General features: G+C 40.7%; 1 protein-coding gene across 1 annotated transcript; it reads right to left on the bottom strand.

The window, feature by feature from the left end:
• Positions 1–4,847: 4,847 nt before the first annotated feature.
• LOC117260159 (potassium channel subfamily K member 2-like) lies at positions 4,848–17,663 on the bottom strand. The gene is made up of 9 exons (XM_078162809.1): positions 17,656–17,663; positions 16,529–16,709; positions 16,273–16,385; positions 13,849–13,939; positions 12,187–12,304; positions 10,964–11,124; positions 8,555–8,741; positions 8,296–8,435; positions 4,848–5,653 (listed from the first exon to the last, which is right to left on the bottom strand). The coding sequence occupies exons 1-9, from the start codon at positions 17,661–17,663 to the stop codon at positions 5,315–5,317; spliced, it is 1,338 nt and encodes a 445-aa protein (XP_078018935.1). The 3' UTR covers positions 4,848–5,314.
• Between the last annotated feature and the right edge of the window lie 762 nt (positions 17,664–18,425).

Below are 18,425 nucleotides of genomic sequence, written 5' to 3'. Positions count from 1 at the left end.
TGGAGATGGAAGAGCTTCTGTAATATTTTGTTTGGGAATTTCTGTGAGGACAGCAGCAGTTACTGACTGATCATAAGACGTGTATTCTTCATCTGGATATACAGAACCAACAGCAGAGGTCGAACACTTTGAATAACACAGCAAACAGAGAAATAATTAAAATCTTGTATATTTTAAAGTCAGATATCATACAAAAGTCTTTGTTACATTGTGTTTGGATTAGCTCTACAGACAATATTATTATTAATACAGTGTGTTCTGCCAGACTCACATCTGTAAGCACAAACATACAGTTTAGAAAAATACAGTTTTCATCATCATAAAAAGCATCAACATATTCAGCACACTAACAGAAAAAAAGTTAGTTTCATTTTAGCACAGCTAAAAAAGGATGATTGTGTAACAATGTCATATGTTTGCTAACAGGAAGAAGGCAAAGACCAATGAGCTACTACACAGTGTAACGCCACTACTGTTTCCATTCAGTGTTAGTACTGACTCATACAGACTGCTATAGTCTGCCATGGTACAAGTCAAAAACATCTACAGGACTCTCCTGCTGCACCATCACCCTTTTTAACATCCAGTGGGGTCCTTAAAGACCCATCAGAGTGTTCAGTAGGAGTAAAGCGCAATTTCTCTCTGGAAAAAGATCAAATAATTGAATCTGTACTGAATTCTTACAGCAAGTTTTCTGATTCATTGTGATTTTTACCTGCTGTTCTCAGTGTATTGTTGGTACCAAACTACAAGCTGCACCACAGACATATTTCTAGTTTTCTTTGTCATTATATCCACTACATTGCTTCAAAACCCTCTTTGTAAATTCTCATCATGACTCATTTCGTTAAGTTGTCGACCTGGTCTAGCCATCAGATATAACATGATACATAGTCCTTGTGTATATGGGTAACACTCTGAGGGTTAAATTCTCTTGCTTAGATCATTAGAGAGAAAGGTTTGTGTGTTAAACCGTGTAGTTGTTGTTGATGCCATACCAACAACTAAATCAACGCCTTAAGATTGGATGGAGTGGATGGCATGTTGTTTTGTTCAAAGGCTTTTAAATCAAAGTGCATTTTCAACGGCAGGCGTACGCAAATGGAAGATAACCCTCATTGTGTGATTATGTGAGAGACAGACCGAGAGAGGGAGTGAAAGCTGTGCAGTCAAACTGAATTTATATTGTGTAAAATCAATATACTGACATGTCAATGTGCAAATTCACATCTGTAACTCAAACCATCAACGATGTAAACACAAAGGAATGATGTTTCCACTCGTACTCTTAAAGGAGCTGTAAATGACATTCAGATTATATCTATGATTCCGAGTCCACGATTGTTTGCACATGGCTTTCAACATGGATGTGGCTGAGCCAGCGACTAGCAGCTGACGCTGGTAACAGCACAAACAGTGCAAACAACGGCAACAGTGCTGACTGAGCTAATGGCGTTAACCTTGGGGGGAACTGGAGGGTGGGCATTATGCATCCACGGTGACACCTAAGGCTGGGATGGCGTTATCCATCCATAGAGTTGAGATACATTTCATTTGCCAGCATCACACAGAGAAGGAATTCATTGCGTTACATTATTCTCTACTTGCACAATATGGTGTGATGTATACCTTTTACGAACATAATGTCTGTTTACTTCTTGTCAACTCTACAGTAAAGTTATCTTCACCTCTAACCTTAGTGATCACTGTTCTATTTCATCCTTAACTTAGATAAACTCTGTCCTGTGGAGCTTTACTGTTCGCTCTCTCAAGACAGTGTACGTCAGTCAATCTTTTTTTTTTTTTCAGCTCTTTAAAGCACCGTGTGTAAAATAAAACCATTGCCTAAACGCTGGGCGGTCAGCTTTATGGAGTTTACTGCTGGCTTTTGCAAGACGTTGTATGTCAGTCAATTAGTATTTCAATAACATATTTACTGTTTGTTTTTGTAAAGTGATTTTGATCATCTTGATAATCATCTCAGTGTCTGAGAAGGTAACCGTTACGTCAGTCATTCAGAGTAACAAACCTAGCCCGATTTTTGGAGTTAAGCTAACATTAGGCTGCTATGGCTCTTTTTTACACTCTGCACAATTTAAATTTATGGACGTACTCTGTTTCGCAAAAGCGAGCACCAAAGCTCTACAGAGTTGACTGCCCACCTAATAAACTTAATGATGCTCTCTTCATTTTAGTAGCCAGTTAACCTTGCTAACTGGGTAACCGCTTTATTTAAAAACATTATTATCAAAATAACCAATAACAATATATACAAACAAAACGGTAAATGTGATCAACATGTACAATATGTACAAGCTAACTAAGAAAAGTGAAATAACTAATTTAGGGAGGAAGAAGCACCATGTTCACTAAGGTCGGAGGCAAATGTTACATTACTGTAGAGCTGACAGGAAGTAAATAGACATGAAATCTGTAAAACGAATATACGTCACACCTCATTGTGCTACTAGAGAATAGCAGCTTCAGGTTTGTCAGCAGAGAGTAAATGGAAACAGAATATGTGAACATGAGCCCTCAGCCACTAAAACAGATAAAACAGTCGAACCTAGAATCAAGTTTTCTTATTTAATCCACTGAGCCATATAAATTATATTACTATAGAAAATACAGCCAGGCCAGTGGGACAGCTAACTTAAGTTTGTTGAACAGGATAAACACCAGCACACTGAGTTTTCAGCAGTGTAAGTAAACAACATTGTCACTGATAACACATGAATAAGCATGAACACTTGTTACATCAGTTGTCCACCTCACAGTGTGTTGTGCTTGGCAGAGTAAAGAGTTTAAGGCACAGCAATGGTTTGACACATCTCCTCATAAAATGACATTCAGCACAATTTCTTTGTACATCCAGAGTCAGACTGACACACTCATTCCTCTTCTGTAAAAATAAGAAAAGTTGGTGGCATTCGAAACCAAAATGATGTGATGAAGACATAATAAAAAAATCTAAAGAAACTTAGAGTAAAGACTTAACTACAGTCCAAAAACAGGACTGTAGGACCAACATGACTGGAAACTACATTGGTCAAACTCTTTAAATCATTGGCTCTGATCAGAAGCTACACATCCTCCTGTTTAAAGACAAGGTAGAGACATATGATACATCAAACACTAAATTTCCAGCATCCTGGTGCATCCTGCTAATTTCATGTTACCAATGCACATGTTGTTGATATTGAGGGGGGCTGTGCCCTGTATGCCTGGTTGTTACCTGTTTACAAAGCCCCAGCTGCACCCGAGTGCTATGGGAGAACACGGCCATAAGTTTTCCTAACACAGAAGGTAAGAAGAAAATAAGGAAAGTACAGGCAGTGGGCATAAAAACACACCGCCACACTCCTGTAGTGGGTCATGAGTGATGACTGAGAGGGATCGCTTCTGTGTGAGTTCATACACTTTTTTAGGAAAGTCCTGCATAGTCTATCTTTAAGTTACTCTCTAAAATGGGCATCACGAAACCAGAAAGAAACCCTCTAGATTCCAGAATACATTCAGTTGATTATGAGTGAAATTTCTCTCTAGTGAGTTATCAACTTCTCCCAGGTTGGAAATCAGATAAATATGTCTTGAATATGAGCTCAATGTAGAGATTCACTTTGTTCAGAGTTTGCATATTGATGCACATCACAGTCCTCCATCTTTGTAGTTCAGTAGCACACTGCTTCATCTCATGTAGTTCAAACAACAATCATATCTCACCATCTCAACGTCTTTACATTCTTAACAGTCATGTAGCATAAAATCCACCTCTCTGCTTCAAAGGCCTCCATCTTGAAGTTCATCATCTTCTGTAATTTTTACAAATCTGATATCACATCCCTCCATGTCAGGCTGTTGTCATGCACTCTTTGTATGTATTCCTACGAAAAGTACTGCGCCACAATTTGTATATAACCCACGTAATCACAAGCCAGTAATTCATCTAAAACCCATATAATCGGGGTGCTTAGTGGGTAGAGTAGGTGTCCCATATACGAAGGCAATGTCCTTGCTACAGCGGCACACATGCAGGCTCGATTCCAGCCTGCGTCCCCCTGCTGCATGCCATCTCCCCTCTCTCCCCCTTCGCACCTAGACTGTCTTATCTAATAAAGGCAAAAAGCCGAAAAAAAATCATCTTTTAAACCAACGTAATCGTCAATGCTGCAATGACGTGACTAATGTGCTCACGGGAGTAAAGAAGGAAGTCATTTAAAGACAAAAATTCTGTGTAAGGATGCAGGTTGGGATGGTGGATGTGGTCAAACAACACAGGACTTTCCCCCAGGAGAGCAGTGTTTGTGTCCCAAGTGAAACCAAGTCAAAATTGTTTTAAATTAGGCTCAGCCATCACCATGTTTCTTTTCCTAACCATTACCTATGTAACTACTTTCCAAAACCTACCTATGTAACTTAACATTAAGTACGTTACAACATCCGTGGGTGCTAATTTGATGGAACCATTGAGTACGAGGATCTGTAAACCATACAGGTATCATCTCTTACATGTCATTTATTGTTTCAGTTAACAGTCTTCTGTGATTGTCAGTGTCATTCTGCATTCAAAAGGCAGACAGTGATGTCTTTCTTAAAAACACGGCTGAGGGGTAAAGCCACACACCATATAACTGCACTGTCCAAGGTTTGATCACAGCCGAGGACCTCTCTTACATGCCATACCCCCCTCTTTCTCTACAGCCCCCCATGGCTCTTGTCTGCCTCTATACTATCAACTGTCTAATCAAGAAAGAAAATTAAATTAAAAGAAAACTGTTCATAAGTTGTAAAGCTGTGTCATAAAATGTATCATAAATTGTCTAAAATGTAAAATACAGGGGTGCTGCAAACACAGACAGGCACTATGAGCATATTAGGTCACCAAAAGTTGTAATTTTATGTATGCAGTGTGTGGAAATGTCAATTTCCTTTGACCTTCATTACAGGTTTATCCGATCCTGAATCTTCATCTATGGATGACTTTGCTTTACTCCAAGATCTGAGTGAGGTTTAGTTGACAGACACCCAGTAAATACATTTTTTCAACAAGAACAGTTCATATTCTGGATGTTCTTCTTCTTGCTCTTTGTTTCACTGGTGGGGTGAGGGTGGTGACAAGTGTCCCGTTGTCAAAAATCCAAGGTATTTTTTAACAAGGCTTACATCCCTGCAGGGTGATGGTGTCCCTGCTGGGGTCACAAAGTACCATGTTCTCATTATTATTTCCTTTGTGAATAAAAAACTTAATTCTCAGCACTGATGCCTCCTATGATGATGACTGGAAAGATCTTGAGAGGTGTTGATTGTCTTCTTTCTACTTGAGGTGTTCAGTGACTGAGTTGTCTCCTCTCTCTGGGTCCAAACCGTTGATGAGCAAACCGCCATTTCTAGCCGGAGGTGTCACAAGGCCCTGCTGCCCAGCCTCCCTCTCATTTCTGTCTCGTTCATCGTTGAAATTGACCAACACGGTCCTCTTCGGCAGAGTGAGCTCAGGGCCAGGACTGGATCCCAAGTCAGAGGACAATTTGCGTTTAATCGAGGTGGCACGCTGGAACTTATCGTAGATCTCAACACTAACACGTCGCCGTGTTTCTTTGAACTCTGCTGAGACGTTGGCCGTCCACTCTGCAGCATGAGCTCGGATCTCTCCTACCTGCAATGACAGGCACAGAGAGTGAAGTAAGTAGAGAGCACAGAGGATACACATGGATGGCAGGTTGGATTCTTGAATCTGTCTTACACACTGCTGAGCAAATAATTCCTGTTTTCATGACACTGTCAGTAACATGAAATGAAATAAAACAGGGATTGTAAAGACAGTGATCAACAGGAAGAATGGGCTATATAAGGCAAAGACCACAGTACTGTTAACATCAGATTAAAGATAGACCACCGTGTGCCCCGACAACTTCAGCATCAGGTAAGGGAGACCTGGTGTGCTCCTGACAGCTTAACAGCAGTTGCGACACTTTATAGTTTGTCATGTTTAAAAAGCTCCAACAGTTACTCAGCACAGTGATCTGTGTCCAGTGATCTAAAGTGATCGTTGTGCGTGTAAAATGATGAGTATCCTCACTATGAAAGATGATAAGTACTCTGGGTTAGCTGCTGAGGGGCCTTGTGTGTTTGCATCATGGTGCTGCTAACATGGGGGGATCATTGGCTTGATTAAGCTCACAGAGGCCTTGCCAGCTATGAAAGCTGCCCCATGTGTTAACTTGCTCTCCTTTGCTGCAGCAGACATGTACCCTGCATCACTGCCTTTTTGGTTTTGAACATTTAACACCTCCTCAGCACACCTGACACATCCATGCATGATCCATGCTTTCATTACTGACTTTACTGATCTACACTCTCCATTGTTCACTTGAGTTAGTCATAGTTTGATAAACTATGGTTGTTTCAAGTTAATATTTTGTGTGGACTCCCTGCTTGTCACATTCAGTGAGCCAGTTTGTGACATTTTTTTGTTTGAAAGAGAAAATATCGAGCGAGAGAGAAACGGGGAGTGAGGACATCACTGACCAGGAAGTCAACTCAATTACATTGAAACAATGTATCTGCAACTAGACAGGACTGCACAGAGTATTAATCAGCCATGGAAAATGTGACACACACTCACACTCACACACAACTGAGTACACCTTAAAACAAAAACAAAATAGCATTAGTATGTACAGCAGAGATGTTCATTATGTTGAAGAGAGCTCACTGATGCTTATTAATCATCTGAAAACTGAAATATTTGATTATTAAAAATGACCTTAGGTAGACAACTCTATATTCTCCAGGAACTGAGTGTGCTGTCACACTGAATCTAAATGAATGAAACACCTCACTCAGTGAAAACAGTTTTACTCCCTACATTGCATTGTTTTTTACTCAGTTTAACAACTGTGACGCAAGGCTATGAAACGCCTCAATAAAAACGATCTGTGTTATCACTAAATGTTTTTACCCCTGACATTTTAAGTACAGGTAACAGGAGAGAACAGCTGAAGGCGAACTGTACAGTATGGTTTGTACCTTTTCTACAAATGTTAAAAACAGTATAAAGACACCTAAAGGCACGATGACAGACCAGTTACTACTAATGAATACAGTCAGGTTTCCCGGTATTGCTTCTGATTTAATTCTTAATGAAACAGCAAGTAAATCCACGTCTTCCTCTAAAAACCACAATAACAGCAGGCTGACAAACCACTAGCAGATGAGCACGGGGACAAAAAAGAAAAAGGCAGACGGACACACAGAAAGGAAGAGCTGAAGCAAGAAACCTGTTGACCAGGATAATTAAATTACTTAATGGGACACATGCTTCAGTTTTAGGTCTACATCTCATTAAAATGGGACAGCAGCCATTCAGGTCTCACCTCAGGGCAACAAAGGACTCGGTGTGATGAAAACACACTTCAAATATTGCCTCTAGTTCTGCCTCATGATAACGACACACACACACACACACACACACACACTTTTACAGGCCAGTAAGATGATGAGGTATCACAGCAGGACTTCAGCATGAGAACGCATGGGGAGCACTGATGAACACACACACACACACACACACACACACATACAATGCATCATACACCATCACTGAGCAGTTGCAAACCAATATCACTCAGCTAATTATGTTTAACTAATGGGCACACCATGTCATGTCAGCCTGTTCTTGTCAAACCTTGTTCCCTGAAGCTCTTCTATGAGAAAGTGTTTCTTAGTTAAGAACTGTGACTGAATCTTTATTCACACTCACCTCTCACTAAAACACAAACACCTGTGAACTCTACTTACAAGGAAAGTATCACCTGTATTATTCTGCCAGAGTTTCAATTAAGAGTCCCTGTGAAAACTCACAGATGTTCCCCCCTGGAAACAGTGTATTTGCATAACCTGTGCTATATTCAGAGCACACACACTCCTAGATAGATTTTCTGATAGGGACATCATCACACATCATCCAAAGGACCTCTTTCTCACGCTCCCTCTGGAGATGCTCATGGTAATGGCATAAGACTTAAGTGTTTATGTGTTTGGGCGGCAGACGGTGGATTGGATTAGAAAACAGTCTTATCATTGAAATGAAGTTAAGCTGAGGGCAAAAGTTGAGGCAGAGGCATGGCACTGTAACTGGGTAGGAGGAATAACCTGTGTGTCACTGTACTTAAAGAGACAGAGAGGGTGGAAACGTTTGCACTGATAGATTAACAGGTCGGGAGAAAAAGCAACAAGTGACAAAAGGAAGTTGCAAAAGAAAATATGAAGGAGGCGATGAATGAAGGAGTCTCATACCTCTTCTTTCGTCCTCTTGGAGATGACTCTGAACCAGTCTCCTATCATGCTGAGGATGGCAGCAAAGTAGGCAAGTCCCACCAGAATCCAGAACCATACAACTGGTTTATAGTAATCCAAGTACTCTATTTCTGAGCCACCTATACACACGGAGACAGAGACAGTGACTGGGTGAGACGTACAGGCATGACGCAGAGAGACAAACAAGTTTAACATGTCCGTCTGTGCTCACATTCAATCACCGGCTTTGTGTTTGTACCTGCCACAAAGTCTCCAAATCCTATGGTGGTCAGGGTGATGACCACAAAGTACAGGGACTCCAGCGCAGACCAGCCCTCGATGTGTTTAAAGATGGCTGCTGGGAGCGCCACAAACAGCAGGCAGCCGAACAGCACAAACAGAAGGGTGGAGATGACCCGGATCTTTGTCTGAGTGATGTTCCAGTGCTGCAGGAGACAGAGAGGGGAAGATGAAATGAGTAATATGATGCAACAGGCACATTTACAACTTCTATAGAGATCTGATCTGTTTGGTCTGTTTGCCATCATTGCAAACGTACATGAAGCTTTTGTCCTCAGTGTTTATCATTTGTTAAAGATCTTAGGATGTGAGTGGGACAAAGCTGTACTGTAAAGCCTAATTATTTGCCTCTTTGGCATAGAGAAACCAGATCCAATATATATTTTTATGCCAAAATACGTCCCTTGCCGGGGTCATTCCTATGGTACTCAACCTTTTTCATGTCAAGAACCCCTAAATTGATGCACATTAGATCCATTTGACTCCACTTGATAAAATTTTGCTTCAGGCACATCCACCTGAAAAGATTTTGGTTGTTAGATATGATAAATTGTCATTGTCAACTATAATTTAGGAGATGACTGTGGAGGAAGTGAAACCTTTGATCAGAATAGTCACTCTTACAACTCTTACTCACATCAGGCTCACTTCTATAATGAATTGAATTGTGGAAATAAACTATTCCTCATGTTTCTGAGGACCCCTGGAACTCCCTCAACCTGGCACAAGAGCAGCACCCACATTTTCCAGATGGTAAGAGATGTGGCGTGTGTGGGTCCAAGAGTTTACAGTCATGCTAGCGGCTCTGTGAGGATTGCTAATATCAGAATACTAACTTACAATGCTAACATACTTATGTTTAGCAGGTATAATGTTTAACATTTTCACCATCCTGCTTTAGCGTGTTAGCATGCTAACATTTGCTATTTAGCATTAAAGACAAAGTACAGCTGGAAGATGTGAATGTCACGAGTTTTGCTATTTGATCTGATAATCAAATCACTGCGCTAAAGGGCGCTAAATGAAAAGTCAAGAGGCTCACCAAAGTGATTATAATCAAGTTCATCCTAAGATGGACTTGTGCCAAATTTTCATTCAATAATTGTTCACACATTTAACTCAAAACATAAAGAAAACATCAGAGTATCACCAAAATCAGTAGTATTAATCCTCTCAGGAGCATGAACGTTTGCACAAATTCTAAAGCAATCCATCCAATAGTCATTGAGATATTTCAGTCTGGCCCAAAGTGGAAGAACGACCGACAACTGTTTTTGAAGCGAAATGGTAAAACAGACAGATGCTGCAGGCAGTAATAGCATTATTCCACAAATTGGTCCCCTGGGTGCAGTAGAAAAGAAAACACATTTACAGTATTCAGTGAGGATAATTCTGCCATGCCACATGGTCTGAGCACACAGCAATAAGGCTTTGACAAACATGCACACAAACACACACTTACACAATGAACTTTTGTCCTCTGTCCTCAGCCATAATCATAATATTCATTACAGAGTCCCTCGGGTGCCCTGAGAGCGGCTCGAGGAGCAAATCATTCTGAATGATTAGTAAGACTAGTAAGCAAAGTAATCACAGCAGCTTCAGCTTTAAGAACTTAAAAACAAACTTTGTCTCTCTTATTAGGATCTGGAGGCTCGTTACAACGCGTTAATACTGGGGCCTCACTTTTAGCCTGATCCATCTCATCTTCGTAATACTGTCTTTAACGAAAGATTCAGACAGTTTGACAAATAAATAAATCAACCTGAAAATGCATCGTTCAACAACAGCATCATCGAGTTTGGACCCAAGACTGAGAGACTTTATACGCTCTGTTTGAGTCCTGACGTCAGCTGGTTAAAGACCAGCCTACTGTTGTGTGGCTTTACAACCAGCTTTAAAGACGACAACAGATTTTTAAAAAACAGTGAGAGGACATTAGAAATTATTTAAGGGGAGACGTTACAAAAGCCACAGAGCAGCCTTAGACTGAATTAAAAGCAAGTGAAAACAGGTGGGTTACAATGGGTTTTTTTGCGTTTTGTAGCAGGTGTTTTTTTCATGGCTTGAACTGAATTGATTTATCTAATAAACAACTGAACTCAATTGATTTCCCACCAGAAAATTGAGCAGGATCAGTACATAACCTGGTAGTTAAATCAGATGTCTGCCTTTTGTAAATATAAAAGCTAAAAGCTAAAAGCTAGCGTGGGTGAGGAAACTGTCCAGAGTGCTTTGATGTAAATTATTCAGGGGAGCTTATACAGACTCTCCGCCTGCAGACTATAAACTTATATGACTTCTCCTGTGAGGTGAAGTATCTGTGCGTCTGTTCACCCTACGTGTTTGTATGTTACTCCAGACTCACCACAAACATTTTCTCCACTCTGGCGATACCCTTGCCGAATATGGTGCCGAACTGATCTCCTACACCAGCCAACAGGAAGCCGAACAGAGGTATCCCCAGCAACGCATAGATGATACAGAAGATCCTTCCACATTCTGTGTGGGGAGAGATGTTCCCAAAACCTGCAGAGAGGACAGAAAGAAAGAGCAGACTGAGCAAGGGTGTAGATTTTGTTTCAGTGACAGAGAGGAGGCATATGAAACAGGGTTGGGGGTCCTCTGCCAGAAAAAGTTGAGCATTAAACACTTAATTTCCAGCTTTATGCACCAATTTGCTCCTTTTGTCACATCAACTTATGGTGCTGCTACTTTCATGCTCTTATATTGGGGGACAAAGCATATATTCTAAATATTGAGAGGGACGTGTCCAACTCTCACCCCCAAAATCTACACGTATGAGACTGAGAACATATATATCATCATTTTATACCCGCACAACAGTGAAAACACTCATCGTAGTTAATGAAACTACCGATTAATAATTCAGTGTCCACAGCAGAGTAAGCCATGTGATCACATACTCGAATATAACAAAGCAACAGGTGAGATGAAACACTGTTTGTCTGCTTGTGTTTATATGTGTTACATAACTTTTATAATCAAATCATGCACACACTGTAAATGAATGGAAACATAACTGAGTACTAGTTTGATTATATCCAGGAAGGAGACACAGAGTCAGTGACCGCTCCACTTCTCACAGCAGCAGGTTACATAAGTGGCCATTACAGGTTTATTCTGAGGAGTGTGTGCATACATAAACATTTACTAACCTGAAATGACTTGAAATTATTTGAATTTATGTCATTAAACATAATTAGGAGGATGACACATCAGACAAATAAACATTCACACCAGAAAATCTAATTTGCCTGTACTTATGATGGTCTAAATCAGGGGTCGGCACCCTTTTGATATGAAGTGACATTTTTTGATGTTCTTGTTAATCAGTGTGCCATATCGATATAATGTCAATCCTCAAATGCTCCTCAAATTGCTTCATAAAAACTTTGGCTATATCCTCGACGTCTATGTTTGAGCATTGGTTGTAGGCAGCAGAGCACCTCCTTCAGAGTCAAATCACAGGATCTTACTATGACAGCCAAATGTGGTATGTCATTCACATCCACGCTCTTATCAAGTGCAATGTTAAAGCTGCAAACTTTTAGTGTGTGTGTGTCCTACCGATGGTGGTGATGACAGTCCCAGCGAAGAAGAAGGCAGAGCTCAGGTCCCACAGGCTGCTGTGGTTGGTCAGTGTCCCTGCAGGGTTCACTCCTGAGCGGATAGCAGACACAACTTGCTGGAGGGGGGAAGAGAGATTTGTGCTCAGATTAACAGTTATCAAAGCCAGCAGACACTCTCAAATTCTGGTTAAAACACACACATTGTAACTTTCTTGCTGCAGTAAATAACATTATTATGAAACATTTAAGCAGGTGCTTTGGAGCCTTGTGTTTCTTCTGGCGGTGCAGGCAGGAATGTGTGTTTGTGTGCCTGCCTGTCTCATGAATTAAAGATGAAAATATTTAAAACTTAAGATGACTGTGTGCGAGGTGAAAATCGGGTGCTGTCAAAGAGAGTGCATTAAGGTGAATGCAGGAGTCCCTGAAGGGTTTTATAGTTCAGGAATGGGAGCAGGACCGGACTAACAAAAACCAAGACAGCCACATTTCTTCCTTCTACTTCTGTGAAGCAGCATGAGCTGTCCATGGTGCTGAAAGCACTGTCACTGAGCTCGATTACAACTGAGTACACTACACACATCAAAGTTTTTCCTGAGTGCTTATACACTTACAGTAATTATTAAAGCACTGTCTCTGAATCCATTACATAACATTTGCAGCCAACGCACGTACCAAGCGTGCTGCACAGAATGCACGTTCTCTGCTTCACACTCAGTTTGCAGTTTGATAACAAACTTCTAGCAAAACTGTGAGCATTGATCTCTACATTGCTACGCCATTTTGCTAATTACCTTTTCATACTGATAACATGTGAAAAACTCTTTTAGATAGAGTTTACTTACATTATTTGTATTGATAGTGTGTTATGTTGGAATAAACATCTATACTTTACACATTTGGATACCTGTGTGTATAAGTGTTTACTACATGTATGACAAAACCATATGGCAAACTGCTGTGCCCTGTAAGAGAAAAAGCAAGTGTGTTTCATTTATACTCTCAGTGTGTAGTTTGTGCTTAGTGTGCTGATTCAAAATGTCAAAATAACCACAAAGCGATGCAAAGGAACCACAAAAAGACACAAAAAATAACCACAAAAATGGGCAACACAACCACTAATATAGTGGTTCCCAGCTGGTCCAGCCAAAGGGTCCAGATTTCTTCTTGGTCATTAGTTCAAAGTCCATGCAGTTTAATACATTCAGTGTCATACTTGCATTTGGCCATATTGTCAAGCTAGTTTTCTGTCTCTGTCAAGTAGCTGTCCATTATTCACTCACTCTACAGGAGGACGTGGCACTTCAGAATAAAAGCTCTGTGCTGGAAATTCACTGTACTTAAAAATAAAGTGTGTTTTTTAAAAACTTGACATGTTTGTGAGTCACTTGCATTCAGAATGAACCCGTGACCCACTTTTGGACTGAGCCAACAGTTGGGAACCACTGCACTAAGACACAAAACCACTCAAAAGAGACATAAATGACGTCAAAAAACACAAAACAACCACAAGGAGACACAAAATGATGACAAAGAGATGCAAAACTACCACCGAGTCTGAGTATCTTCCTCCTGTGTATGAGAGGTGGTGGGGCCCTTTGCATGTCTGTGCCCAGGGGCCCATTGTCTCATAATCCACCCATGGATATGAAGTAAGGCTCACCTTAACCAGCTCCTCCAGCTGGGTCTGGTTGACACAGGAGTGTCTGGACAGGAACTCCAGCTTCTGGGACAGGATGGCCAAACGCTGGGCGCTAGGAGAGAGAAAGGAGATGAAGTATGTGAGGCTTAACTGTGATACAGTCCGCCCTTCTCAAAGCTCATATTTCAAAACTGTTAGTGTCAATAATTGATGGCTGTACAGAAAATTCTCCTTCACTAAAAAGTGCTGATTTTGTTTAAATTGTGTGAAAAGTACTAGACGTGTGAAAGTTTAAATTTTGGCTTTAAGACATTCAGTGAAAGCAAACTAGCAGGTTCACGTCTATACTGCAGTGGAGTTCAATGTTTGTTTTTTCTACTACAGTGGTATTACTTAAATGAATACTTCCCCCCAAAAAGGGCCATTTGTGAATCAATAAATTATTTTGTGTTATCTACAGTTCTTCAAGAAAACATTGTTTTTCTCACATGCCTCCACGGAAAACATATTTACGTATTCATAAACTCTGACAAATCCTGTGCAGTAAAATCCAAGTATCATTTATCCAGTGGAATGCTCAGTACTTCCCAAACATAAGCACTTTCAAAAGAGAACCTTAATATTGGTCTGGTTTTAAAGAGATAGTTAAAGGATAACTTCGGTATTTTTCAACCTGGGCTCTATTTCCCCATGTGTATGTGTGCGTATGATTCATAGGTACAACTCGTTCTAAAATTGGTTCAGTATTGAGCCGCGAAACGAGCTAAAAGGGTAACGGGGGCAAATGCATCCCGTTTAAGTTTGCGCATTAAAAGTGCTTTTTTTCACCACTGACCGATTCAGATCACCAGTGCTATCTCTGTAGATAGCATACTACCTCTGGGCTGTGATGTCATCTCACGAGAGCAGAGGAACAGAGGTGCCATGCTGAGCGCCGCTCAGAGTGGCGCTGGTTGTCCTGGAGTACAGTTGAGAGTTTTACTGCATCCATTGAAAAAAAAATTGTTTTTTACTTTTCCGAATTGCAAGAACAGGATGTCGCACAACACCCCGTACAGCTTTCATAGGCTGCCTTTGTCGGACAGCGAGACGCTAAAGCTGTGGCTAGTTGTGCTACAAATGGATGCTAACACTCCTGTCAAGACACTGCGCCTTGCAGACCATCAGGTCTGCAGTGCTCACTTCTCCCAAGATGACTACTGCCAGCCGAAGAAGAGAAGACATCCAATCCCAAAACACCTCTTCTTCGAGAAAACGGCTGTCCCACGAGTAGAGAGAGCTACAGACACAGCGGAGCAAAGCTCTCACGAGATGACGTCACACAGCCCAGAGGTAAGGGAAACACTTAGTATGCTATTTACAGAGATAGCACTGGCGATCTGAACCGGTCAGTGGCCAAAAAAAGCACTTTTAATGCGCAAACTTATACGAGACGCATTTGCCCCTGTTACCGTTTTGGCTCGTTTCGCGACTCCCGGTTGCATCCGCCTCCCTCAATACTGAACCAGTTTTAGAACGAGTTGTACCTATGAATCACACGTACACATACACATGGGGAAATAGAGCCCAGGTTGAAAAATACCAAAGTTATCCTTTAAGTTTCATTTTAGTTTGAGCTGTTTTAGTTAAACTGCATGTGTTTGGTTATCACTGTTCGGTTTGTAAGTTTGAAGTTGACTGTGTGGTCAACCCTCTGTTAATATAGCATTAGCTACCTGGCTAATGTTAGCCTCAAGATATTGTCTTAGAAACAAAACCCACGCGCAGCATGTCATTAAAAAAGTGCTACTAGCACTTTTTTAATGACATGCTGGGATGAAGTGCTCCCCAGCGCCCTGCCAGCACTTTTCTGCTAAAGAAAAACGCTGTGTGGACACAGGGCCTCATGGATTCAAAGATTAAATCTATTTGTTCACATATTTTTTACACATTTAAACATTTTAATTGATGAAAACATTTTTACATTCACACATTTGAATATATTTTTACATTAAACATTTTTATACATTCAGAGAAGGCTATAATACTTTTGACTCCACAATCCAGCAGCACGTGGACTAATATTTTTCCTTATAAAGTATTTAGACAAATCATTGTCATTTAGTAACTGTGTACCTTTGTCAAAGGGTTTTTAGATTTAGAAGTGAAAAATTGCAATTAAAAATCAAATCAATTTACACTTAAAAACCTAAATAAAGACAAGATTCTCAATATTTTCACAATAAAATAAAGATTTAAAAGTGGTCAATAATGATATAATAATAAATCGTCCACATTGCCTCACACTGAGCTAAAAACATGCTGGTTACAGGGGCAATGAAGAAATGTCTCAGAGGAAACAGAGGAGGGACTGATAAATGGATGACTGGATAAATAGATGATGGATAGATGGCTTTCATGGTCGTGAGGCAGACAGACAGGAAGTGATTAATTTAACCTGCCTACCTCTCATGAGGCTGCTCCAGGGATCTGAAGACTGCTGCTCCAATCACCAGGTACAGAACCACCAAAAGAAAGATGGCTGACACCGTCTTCCATTTCATCACTGTGGCAACCACCTACGTAAACACTACAACTGAGCAATCAACCCACATACATACAGGAGGTCTCCTGAAACAACCACTGTGGAAAAACCAGCTTGTGGAAAAATAGATTTAAAGAGTTACTTTTAAAATCTGGACTTGGCTCTTTTCTCTCTCACCTCACTCTCCTCCCGGGGAGTCAGTGTGATTGGCTTTGTGGAGAAGGAGAGGCGGGGCTTGGTGTTGTGAGTGGCGGATTTAGGGTCCAATAAGTCTGGAGCTGCCACTGTGAGAGAAAAACGAGAAAATGGCATTGAGAGGTTTCTTCTCCACGACGTTCCCCCTCCCTGTCTCTGCGATCTTACTCCAGTCAAACACTTTCAGCTGTTAATTTTAGAAGTCCTTATAAATAAATCACAGGCTGGAGCCTATCCCAGCCTGGACAGGTCGCCAGACTATCACAGGGCTGACACATAGAGACAGACAACCATTCACACTCACATTCACACCTTTTTTTTTTTATTTTTTTACTCACATTCACACCTGTGGGCAATTTAGAGTCACCAATTAACCTGCATGTCTTTGGACTGTGGGAGGAAGCTGGAGTACCTGGAGAAAACCCATGCTGACACAGGGAGAACATGCAAACTCCGCACAGAAGGGCTCCCTCCTGGGATCCAACCAGGACCCCTCTTGCTGTGAAGGGGCAGTGCTAATCACCATGATCATGACTGAGCAGAACTTTTGTAGACTAATTAAGAATCAGAAGACCCTGCATATTATTTTTATTCATTTATGACATGTTCACTGTAAGGTTACTTAAGACATGCCACAATGATTTTTATCACATGGTTTTACTAGAAACACAACGACACTCTTATGAAAATAAACCAGCTTATTTTAAGGACAAATACGTTTTTAACTCCATATCTTATGTAGCTTCTGTATTGGTTTTAAATTAAACTATTTATTAAATAAACCTATACCAAAAATTACTCTAATAATTAATTAATTCAATCATTCATTAAGCCCATAAACGGCTGTGTGTCGTATATGGAAACATGGCCTGGCTGTGGGCTACTGGCCAGCTGTGCTCGTAAGAGAGCTGAGGTGCAGAGAATGTGATTGCCAAATTAGCCTGAAAAATTGAAATGATAATATGATTATTGTATATTGATTGCAGTGCGTTTTCATTACTGAGCAGACACTTCTCTGAGCCACGGTGTAAACAGAGGATTAACTCTACATTATCAACAAAAAATACTGTGCTCCTTACAGATGTGTATGTCCATGTATATGAACATACACAGCCATATTCCTGCTACATGACAGGTAAAAATGTGCATGAATATTTTCCATAAACATATAAATGTCTACATATAACTATGTTTTCAAAACTAAAACAGCCCAGAGCAGAGAACTTTGATTGCTGCAGATAATTTTGTCCATATTGCTCCAGCAAAATCATCTCAGTAAGGTGAAGGTGACAGCAGGTAGCTGCTAACTTTGGGTGTGCGTAATATTACACCCTACTGCAGTAGATTGTGCCAGGTGCTCCACAAGAGGGGCTAATAACTGATTAAAAATTAAATTTTAATTTTGCCAACAACATTAGTAAGTGGGCTACTTGTTTGTTTGATTTTTTTATTATGTAATGATAAGAAATCAGCCACATATTACTGGCACCCCTGGACACCCTTGTGGCCCAGAGTATGGATGTGTGTTTCTATGTGTGCATGAGTGTGCCTGTGTGTATGTGTGTGTGAGGAGGGAGAGAGAAAGGAGCAGCAGAGAGGAGGTGAGGAGGGTCAGGAGGCGGAGTCTGTTCATGATCACTCAGACAGAAGAGCAGAGGAGAGACATGAAAATTTGAATCTGTGCCCTAAAGCACCCCTAATCTTTCTGGGGTCCACCAAATTATATTGTAAAACTGTGATTTTTTTCCCCTCATCAAAATAAATTATGCTAAATAATATGCCCTCCAAATAATTCTGTAGTCCACAATATATTCCTGTTGCTGTACGACAAGGTCACAGGTGACACTGTACTCACAAACTGACATAAACCACAACAAGC

Source organism: Epinephelus lanceolatus, chromosome 2 (genome assembly GCF_041903045.1).
Source record: "Epinephelus lanceolatus isolate andai-2023 chromosome 2, ASM4190304v1, whole genome shotgun sequence".
Taxonomy (NCBI): Eukaryota; Metazoa; Chordata; class Actinopteri; order Perciformes; family Serranidae; genus Epinephelus; species Epinephelus lanceolatus.
This window is presented reverse-complemented; position numbering and strand designations above follow the sequence as displayed.

Bases quoted from the DNA above. Each gene is read 5' to 3' on its own strand.
- LOC117260159 (XM_078162809.1), bottom strand. The intron at 12,305-13,848 runs GTGAGCCTTACT...TCCCCCCTCCAG, and splicing joins AGCTGGAGGAGCTGGTTAAG to CAAGTTGTGTCTGCTATCCG. The intron at 11,125-12,186 runs GTAGGACACACA...TCCTCTCTGCAG, and splicing joins GACTGTCATCACCACCATCG to GTTTTGGGAACATCTCTCCC.